This window comes from Mercenaria mercenaria, chromosome 11 (assembly GCF_021730395.1).
Source record: "Mercenaria mercenaria strain notata chromosome 11, MADL_Memer_1, whole genome shotgun sequence".
NCBI classification, from domain to species: Eukaryota; Metazoa; Mollusca; class Bivalvia; order Venerida; family Veneridae; genus Mercenaria; species Mercenaria mercenaria.
The window spans coordinates 12496537-12507004 of NC_069371.1; the positions used below are offsets into that span (position 1 = coordinate 12496537).

General features: G+C 34.2%; 1 protein-coding gene and 1 long non-coding RNA gene across 2 annotated transcripts in view; one reads left to right on the top strand and one right to left on the bottom strand.

The window, feature by feature from the left end:
- Nucleotides 1-7408, bottom strand: part of LOC123531694 (tRNA (cytosine(72)-C(5))-methyltransferase NSUN6-like) — a 25743-nt gene extending 18335 nt beyond the window's left edge. The window contains exons 1-3 of the mRNA XM_045312877.2: nucleotides 7252-7408; nucleotides 2974-3126; nucleotides 2006-2110 (exon numbers count right to left, since the gene is read on the bottom strand). Of these exons, the coding sequence (XP_045168812.2) occupies nucleotides 2006-2110; nucleotides 2974-3126; nucleotides 7252-7341 (348 nt within the window). The 5' untranslated portion in view covers nucleotides 7342-7408. The remainder of the gene's footprint in view (nucleotides 1-2005; nucleotides 2111-2973; nucleotides 3127-7251) is intronic.
- On the top strand, nucleotides 317-1428 carry LOC128547021 (uncharacterized). Its single transcript, XR_008366263.1, has 2 exons — nucleotides 317-826; nucleotides 1090-1428. It is a non-coding gene; the product is annotated as an uncharacterized LOC128547021 (long non-coding RNA).
- Nucleotides 7409-10468: the final 3060 nt, after the last annotated feature.

Here is a 10468-nt window from a genome sequence, read left to right on the forward strand (position 1 = left end):
AAGTACAACAGTACTATCAAAATAGATCAAATATTGATGCCCGGTTAACTCTTATAATTCTGGTATTATTTGTAAGTGTATTGTCTACTGAAGAGAAAATATAAATTACATATACAACAAGTCGGAGGACAGCAACGCTCAACTATTCAACAGCCCTGTCGAAAAAAGGGGCATAATATAGTAAAAAAGCAAAATAGGGTTATGGAACCTGCATAGTGCTTATCAGCTCATGACAGTGGACAAGTGTGTGAAGTTTCAATCCATTCCCATTTGTCGGTACTGAGATACAGCTTACATATAAGAATTTAACCCAAAACTCCTAAGTTGAAAAACGGGCATAATTTTGTAAAATGCGAAGTTGAGTTATTGACCCTTTGCACTGCATGTCATATCATGACAGTCAACAAGTGTGTGAAGTTTCAATCCTTTCCCATTAGTGGATACTGAGATACCAGCTTACATACAAAAACTTAACCAAAAATTTCTATGTTGAAAAAGGGGCATAATTTTGTAAAAAAGCAAAATAAAGTTATGGGACCTGCTTTGTGCATGTCAGATCAAGACAGTGAACCAAAAAAATTATGATTCATTTTGTCAAGTCATTGAAACATGTCATTGTAACTTATGTTTCATTTCAGGCTCTTTCATCACTCTTCTCCCTTGAAGAAGACCAGGCGGATATTGAATGGGCACTGGCGAAAGCCACCCTTACCACAGATGAACACTTTGAGCACCATGGAGTGGATTATTGGTAATCTGTCCGAGTCTCACCCAAACCTGAGCAAAGTCACTACAGTGGGACTGCTTCTACCAACCTCCACAGCTGGTGTGTATACATGTTCTTTCTGAAACTTGCTGCTTACAGTAAAATACATAGTTAAACTTGAAATACAGAACCTGCTTCTGTGTGTAAAAAAGCTGCAATGGTGTTGTTAACACCCACAAATATTTAACAGAAATACTGTTGCAATTCATTGTGCAGAAGAACACAAGATAAATGTCAAATCTTAGGAACTTTTACAATATAAATCAATCCTTGGTTATCCTTGCTCTGGGAAAATAACAAATACTTTTTTTTTGTACTTTCAGATTGTGAGAGAGGTTTCAGCAGTTGAATGTGTAAAGACCACCCACCATTCACCGGTGAGCATGAAAGTGCTTAATGCCTTACTCATGGTGTCCATGCAGGGACAAAAATTGAATGACTTTAATTTCAGTGGTGCAGTAAAGGAATGGCACAGAGCCAAAGACAGACACTTACCGGTATATGAAAACAAAAATGCTTATGTGTTGTTAGTGTTAGTACAAAAGAAGTGGAAGGACATATGTGTTGTTCGAAAATACATATAAAAGAAGTGGACATCGGTGTAGTGTATATGATATATTGATGGTTATATGATTATGTAAAAATGTATAAGTAATGAAATACATGTTGTTGTGTTTTTTTGCATATGGTATACTTAAAAAAGCACCATTTGGGTTCGATTTTTAAAAAAAAAATCGAACACGGGGGGGGGGGGGGGACATCCCTCCCGCACCCACCCCCTTATCCCGCCACGCAAACTTTACCCCAGCGCCTTAAAAAATTTCTGGGGAAGGGCCTGATGACTGTATTATTATGGTCACCTTATTTACTAATTTTTGTTTAGCAGACACAATGATACCAAAATACATGGTTTTATTTATTTTATTTTATTTTGTTGGATTTAACGTCACTCCGACACAATTATAGGTCATATGGCGACATTCCAACTTTGATGGTGGAGGAAGACCCTAGGTGCCCATCCATGCATTATTTCATCACGAGAGGGCACCTGGGTAGAACCACCGACTTCCGTAAGCCATAAAGAATTCACCGCTCTGAGAGAGGCTCAAACCCACATCAGTGAGGGGCAAGTGATTTGAAGTCAGCAACCATAACCACTCAGCCATGGAGGCCTTCAGTCTAAACCTTATAGATTGATACTAATAGTTATTTTAGAAAGGAAAGACAAAAATACATTACCTCAGGGGGTTTGGAGTTAGGTCCCCTGCTTGGTATCACAAGAACATCCTTTAGTGCTGGATGTAACACAATAGGTGGTGGATTACTTCCCCTTTCAACATATTGCTGTAATATCAAAAATAAGACTAGTTTTAAAGTGAAACTCTTTCTTGAAATTAAGAATATAATAATAACACCATTATAGAAGACAGCCGCCAAGTCTTTTATTTTGTGCAAGAAGCAATTATGTGCTGATTGCCACCTCAGTGTGAAACTGCTGTAACTGTAAACAAATAAAGAAACTACTCAGAGTGGATGCAGTGGTCCAATGGCAACACTGACTGACTACAATACAAGATGTTGTGAGTTTGTGTCCCTGCTCCTCCAATTAAAAGTATAAACATTGGGATAAGAGTCCCATGTATGGGTACTTTACACCTGGCACATTATAGAACCAGGGAAGCTCTTGGAATTGGAGTGTCTTGCTAACTTACACTATCCTCTTGCAAATATTACTAACATTCTTTTAGAGAAATTGCCCATATGGTTAACTGTGATGACTTTAAACCCCTGAAAACTATAAACCTATCTTAACTGAAAGAGTTTTGCTGGCCCAAAATTTATCATGTGAACAAGAATTTCCTAATTATCAATTATATAAAAAAAAAATAAGTCATAATTTTTTTTATTTCAATTGTTTTATCTTTTCTTCTTCAGATGTTTCCCTTTTTTTCCTGTCAATGACTGATTCTTAGTTTTATGGTGTAGACTGTAGATAATACAACTTCAAGTAGGCACTACTTATTTTTGATATATGTGTAATCACTAATCATCTGCATCAAAGTTCTATATCTGAAAAGAAAAAAAACAACATTGAATCTGGCTGGAGAAGTAGTGTTAATATCAATATGCAAGATGTACAACCTGACTTTATCTTGCAGACTGCACATTATCATTTTAATGTTTTTGAACTTGAAATCAATAAATACCTTTTCCAGCACAGGCTTCAGCTCCTTTGCCACAACATGTTTGTCACAATGAAGTGTGTTCACTCGTAATGTAGTTACAGTGGGTGGGGTACCAAGCTGTTTTAACAGTTTGTAAAATCTCTCATCATTTTCATCATCTTCATCTTCTACCTCCTATACAATGAAAAGTTAGACAGTTACACAATTCACATATATTTAACTTAAAAAGTGAGGTTATCACAAAACAAGAGCTGTCGGAGGACAGCAACGCTCGACTATTCAACAGCCTTGTCAACTGAATGAAGACAAAAGTCGAAAAAGGGGAATAATCTTGTAAAAATGCAAAACAGGGTTATGGAACCTGCACAGTGCATATCAGCTTATGACAGTGGACAAGTGTGTGAAGTTTCAAACCATTCCCATTAGAGAGTACTAAGATATCAGCTTACATACAAAACCTTAACCAAAAATTTCTAAGTCGAAAAAGGGGCATAATTTTGTAAAAATGCAAAGTAGAGTTAAGGGACCTGTGCATTACATGTCAGATCATGACAGTGAACAAGTAAGTGAAGTTTCAATCCATTCCCATAAGTGGATACTGAGATACCAGCTTACATGCAGAAACTTAATCAAAATATGCTAAGTGGAAAAAGGGGCATAATTTTGAACAAGAGCTGTCCGTAAGACAGCCAAGCTCGACTATTCGAAATATTGTCCCAGAAGCAGGAAAATATTACCCAAAAAGGTTAAATATCAAAAGAGTTTTAAGTTCAAAAGGGGGAATAATTTGACCAAAATGCATATCAGTTATGGGACTTGCTGCTATCAACTAGTTTTATAACCCCGAAGGCACATGTGAAGTTTCAAATCAATATCTGCATTAGTTTTGGAGATAGTAACTTGCATGTAAAACTTTAACCAGAATTTTCTAAGTCTAAAAGGGGGCATAATTTGCTCAAAAAACATGTCAGAGTTATGGAACTTGACCCAGTGAGGTTGGTAATTGATCTAGAAAAAGAAAAAGTAAGTTTCACATCTATATGCCTTTTAGAAATAGCTGTATGTACTTGCACGCAAAACTTTAACCAGAATTTTCTAAGTCCAAAAGGGGGCATAATTTGGCCAAAATGAAGGTCAGAGTTATGGGACTTGCTGCCATCAACTAGTTTTATAACCCCGAAGACACATGTGAAGTTTCAAATCAATACCTGCATTAGTTTTGGAGATAGTAACTTGCATGTAAAACTTTAACCAAAATTTTCTAAGTCCAAAAGGGGGCATAATTTGCTCAAAATACATGTCAAAGTTATGGGACTTGACCCAGAGAGGTCGGTCATTGACCTAGAAAAAGAAAAAATAAGTTTCAAAGCTATATGCCTTTAATTGATGGCTGTATGTACTTGCATGCAAAAACTTAACCAAGGTGTGACGCCGACGCCGACGCCGACACCAGGGTGAGTAGAATAGCTAGACTATTCTTCGAATAGTCGAGCTAAAAAAACAAAACAAAGTAGAGTTATGAGACCTGCTTAGTACATGTCAGATCATGACAGTGAACAAGTTGTGAAGTTTCAATCCATTCCCAGTAGTGAGTACTGAGATACCAGTTTACATACAAAACCTTAACTAAAAATTTCTAAGTCGAAAAAGGGGCATAATTTTGTAAAAAAGCAAAATAGAGTTATGGAACCTGTGCAATGTAAGCCAGTTTATCACAGTGAATAAGTGTGTGAAGTTTCAATCCATTCGAACAAGTAGTTACTGAGATACCAGCTTACATACAAAACCTTAACAAAATGGGGACGCAGACGCCGACGCACGGGCGAGTCCAATAGCTCTACTATTCTTTGAATAGTCGAGCTAAAAATTACTATTCTGTACATGTACACAGTTAAGTAAATACAATGATGCAAATGGTAGCACTTGCCTTCTTAAGATATTTCATTCAAGAACGAATTTTAATGTATATTCCCTTACAAAACCCCCCAGTGGATATCTCAAACGATCTTTGTGGGACACCCACATAAACCCAACAAGAGCTGTCTGATGACAGCACACTTGAATTTTCTCAGTGCTTAACTCTGAATTAGAGCTTTGCCTGTAAAAACTTTATAAAACTTTAAATACCAAAAAATTCTAAGTTAAAAAGGGGCATTACTCTTTCAAAATTCAAACCAGTTATTGGGATTGTTTCTCCTGGTGTAGACTTTGATAGTAAATGACTGCTTTAAGTTTCAAGTCAAAAGTTTTGATAGTAACAGAGATATTTGACTTTATCAAAAACTATAACCAACGGCAACGCCGACGCTGGGGTGAGAGCAATAGCTCTACATTTTCTTCGAAAAGACGAGCTAAAAAGGCAAATCAAACTCTAGGTTTACTTCGCAGGAATATAAAGGTTAACTCCAAACCCCTTAAGTCCATGGCATATCAGACCCTCGTCTGACCACAGCTGGAATATAGCTCCGAATTCTGGTCTCCATTACACACAAACCCAAATAGACCAAATAGAAACAGTCCAAAGACATGCAGCACCTTGGGCTAAGTCTGACTTTGGCCGCACCTCCAGTGTCATTGACATATAATACAGTCTAAAACAGTGCAAGCTAGACCTACGGCGCAATGACTCCTGACTCTCTCTTGTCTATAAAATCTCAAATCAACTAGTCGCAATCCCCATGGAAGATTACCTCATCCCCCTAACAAGGCAATCATGTCATCATCATTCAGTCTTACAAGTTAATCTCTGTAACCACTGACAACTACAAATACTCCCTTTCCCCCAGGACTATAGTCCTATGGAATAATCTTCCATTTGATATTCCATTCCTTCCAACTCTTGAGCAGTTCAATGCCACTGTATGCAACATTGAACACACTTCACCATAACCTTGCTCCTCACCCTTTTTTATCTTTTAAATCACCAACTTTTATTTTGGCTTGATTTTCTTTTATATTCTGCTAACAATCTTTTGGGCTTGATGTACACAAAAGTCTCTATGCCCCTGCAAAGGGTTAGACAGTATTGGAAGAAAGATAGATAGAGATGTTACATTTTCCAAAAGGGGGTGGGGTTGTATTTACTCAAGCCTTAAAAAAATCCATGTTTTACAAATGTTTATGAAATATAAACTATGTATCAAAATTCTAAAGAGTGAATTTTAACCATAAGAGCATTACCAGTGCCGATATTCACTTAATTAATTTTACTTTTGACAGATGGGGGAGGAGGTGACACAGACCATATTATAATCTATGGTTATAATAAAAATACTCTGTGTCACCTTCTAATTCAACTGCTTCGATGTTCAAGAGGTTTAAGGCGCTGGATTGTTAATCTGCTACACCTTTTTTTGTCAAGGCCATGGATTAAATCATAGAATTTAGCTAAGCAGCTTGTTATAGTGCTTAATTTTTGCGATTTTCCTCTACTAATTTTCAGTTTATACAGTTGCTTATTCATTATTCGCCGCCATTAAGATTATGCTAACCCAAAACGGCGGATTGAAAACATGAAATAATAAGGCAGGCATGAAAAATTAAGTGAAATAAGTAAGTTTACAACATCATTTATGCGTGTCCTAACATATACTTTAGGCCTATGCCTCTAAATATACTTCCGTAATCCTAGCCTATCCTCATAGGGTTGTCTAGGAATACGAAACTTCCGTAATCGTAGACCTGGAGGCTAGGATTACTGTACCGTAATCGTAGCCACTGCCTAAAGTAATTGGCATGGAACAGTGTATTCATTTGGAGTTCCTCGGTTATTTAGGTTTTGAAAGAGAAGGTAAACAATCAGGTGAATGCTGGTATCTGTAAATAATTTAAATCCAGGTTTTAAGTGAACACTGGTTACCTCTTATTTGTTATTTCATTTTCAACCAAATTTAAGATGTAAATAACCCTAAATCGCTAGAGAACAGACGTTCGTACCCCTAGAAAACCCCTAACAGGCTTGTCTAGAGGTATGGATCCGTACCTCTAGAATCAGATTACCCCTAGAAAACCCCTAACTGGCTTGTCTAGAGGTATGGATCCGTACCTCTAGAATCTGATTCTAAAGGTACGGATCTGTACCCCTACTAGACTCTCCTTCCCAAAATTATAATATGGCTTTTGAAAACTTGATAAAAGAAAGATAATTTTCTATCTATGAAATAAATTTGCGCATTCTAAAATGATCGTTTTAAATAATTCTTTCATTGATTTTCATAATATATTTGCTTAAGCTAAATTTGTGACTTTCGAGTTTCGTCGTTTCGATCTTCTTAACACCGGGTGACAGCGAATATTTACCAGATCACCTTTCCATGTTTGTTTCAAATGGTCGGACACCTCTTTCTCAAGCAATAAAGGAGGTAAGTCAGTGCCTCCGTCATCCGACATTGATAATGCTGGCTAAATTTCTAACTTAGAAACATAAACATAATATTTTGTTGTGGCTCGAGTTAATTCTCCTTTGTGAAGAGTTAATTTAATTAAGGGACGTAACTCAAGTCTTAATACAGTAATGTATATTTGTCTATAGCCTATTTAAGTATAAAAAATTAAATTGAAAAAAAATTCGACATTAAAATAATGTAACATCTGTCCCCTTATTTTATAGGCATATAATGAAAACATTTTGTTGTAGTTTAAATTTCTTTTTTGTTTCTTGATTATTTGCATGAACATACTGTTAAAAATCTTACTATCTTTTTAGACATTTTTCATCATTTAAGTAAAAAAAAAATCCCTCCCCCCTCCCCGCTCCCCCCAACACACAAAAAATGCATTTTTTTTTTTTTAATTTTAAATTGCTAAAAAAAATTATGGGGACGGATGTTACAGACAACTTTTACACATAAGTAAAGTTTTGTAAATACAAGTTAAACAATGTTCATTTAGCCTTTGAATGGATAGATGTTATGGGGACAGATGTTACAGACAACTTTTACACATTAATTAGTAATTATTTTCTTTAAAACATAGCATATTACTAATTTTTCACGTTTTTCATAATCAGTATGTAAAACTGAATCAGAATCAGTGTTTATTTAAGTTTTGCTTCTTCTATTTAAATAATTAATGTGGGGAGACGGCTGTTACACATTTCTTTAACACAAACAGAACTTTTTAGGGAAAAAAGACTTGACTGACAGAAAAGTTTTCAGTTCATGTTTTAGAGTTCTTTGATGTGATTAAAATTTAGTACTTAATGTTTTTTTTTTTAAAAAATTGCAGGCATTACGCAGAGCATTTTTTATTTAAAAAGTTATAGTAATAAAAATACTGCACTACATGTCTTGAATTATTATAAATATCAATGTAAAGGTAATAAAATTTTCTTTTTAACAGTAAAAAAAAATAAATGTGGGGAGACGTTGACTTGGAAAATAGAAATTTCAATTTGAAAAAGAAGTAAAAAAAAAAACAGATGCTAATGCATTAAGGTAAACTGGGTGTTTTTCATGTACTAATTAGGCTGTATTTTTTTCTGGTGATCCAATTGAAAAAAAAAAAAACACTTTCCGATACATTTACTTTGTAATGAGGTCAAAAAATAAAAATAAACAAATGGTTCTAAAAACATTAAAAATTTTCTTTTTAAAAAACTGGGCATTACATAAAAAAATAAAATGGTCCATTTACTATGCAGCAGGCAATATAGGAGAGATCGTGTTTGTATACAAATTCTATTTTTAGAACTGATAAGACAATGATCGGGTGGGCAGAAGCCGACCGTCCATGTTTTTTGTAAACAGTGATGTTTTTCTAACGGTCTAAACTTTCTTAAAACACAAATTACATAAATAATTACACAATCAAAAAGCAACTATTTTAAAAATATTAAGAAGATACATACTTGCTCTACTTCATTTCTTTTATTTAAAATTTACTGTGAATAACAACAACAGGTTAATTATGGAGTTCATTCATTTATTTTTCACTATTTATTTCATGTTTTATGTCATAAACAGACCACACTCATCTTGCCTCTTCAGACATTAAAATACACCGATTAGCTCATCAATTAACAGTTGTGTGAGCATTTTTTTTATTATAATCAAAATATCATTTTAATTATTATAACAAGAGGGCCATGATGGCCCTATATCGCTCACCCGAGTTTAGTTGGGCCCACTACATGATGCTACATACCAAAGACATTAAATTTTATCATATACTAGTTACTGTTTGTAGATGACCAGTTAAACACATTTAACTTAATAATAACAACAATTTTTGTGTATCTCACTTTTAATGTTTTTAAGATGACTTGTCATTATGTTTCTATAAAATGAAGGTTCTAAACCATTGTTGAATGTTAGTATTTTACTTAATATTAGCATTGTTTTACAAAAGTTGTATTATGTATTTAATTGTATGTTCCAAGACAGCATGACAAGTTTTTATGACAATAATAATATTTCTAAGGTAGTTCTGCACATTCGGATTGACCAACAAATTTTTCATAATGGTTTCTACAGGAAAATCTTAACTTTCATAACATTTTCACGAATAGAAATTTTTCTACAATGTAGATTTTAATGAAACTTCTGTTATAAAAATATGATCTATAATGTGGTGAAATAAAATGTATAGGTCCATGTGCTTATTTTTGAGATATATGACCATGATTAAAGTGAACCGCACATTCATGTTAATTTTAATTTTGAATTATTAAATGTTTCTGATGTTTTAATATCATATTTCAACTTTAGAAAGATAGTAACAGTGCCATTGAAATAAATTTAGTCACAGAATGCTATTAATTCATAAATGATTTCATTTCTGTACGCCGAATCCAGGCTTTATTCTACATTTTAGTTTGTTATGCTATAACTTCCAGTTTATCAAATGTGCAGAACTACCGTAAACAAGTGCAGCAGCCAAGAAATTTTTTAACAGAAGCAGACTGATTAAAATCTATATTTTTTTCCATACAACTATTCATTCTTATTGCAGCTGGGTTGTCTGTTACTAATATGAACATTTGAGCAATAATATAAAGTCAGTGTCTTAATATGATAAAAGCAACTAACAACAAAAACATTTTTAAAACTATTAAACATAAGTAACAACAAAACATGAAAGGGGACAACAGAAAATTTGATATATACATGATTCTAAATTATTATTAATGAAGTGTACTCAAAAAAAAATTTATAAATCAGTGCGGTAACCAGAACTGAAAAAACACCGAGGCAGAATTTTTTCTGGAAAGAGTGTTGCATATATTGGCATAGGTACAAACTATGACTGTACAAGTCATTAATTAATTTGAACATTTTTTCTTCACTATAAAAAGCATAATGGAGTTGTGACATATATTAAGGCATGGTTACAGGGGCCAATCCTGAGAAAAAATTTGGAATTCTACAAGTCAAAATGGTGCATTTTAAGTTATTTCAGATAAAAAAAATCTGAACAAAACACACATACAACTTGCCTGCAATAAATTGGAGTACAAGTTGAGATCTGGGGTGGTCCTCCTTGAAAATTTTTGACACTATACAATACAAAGCTGTGC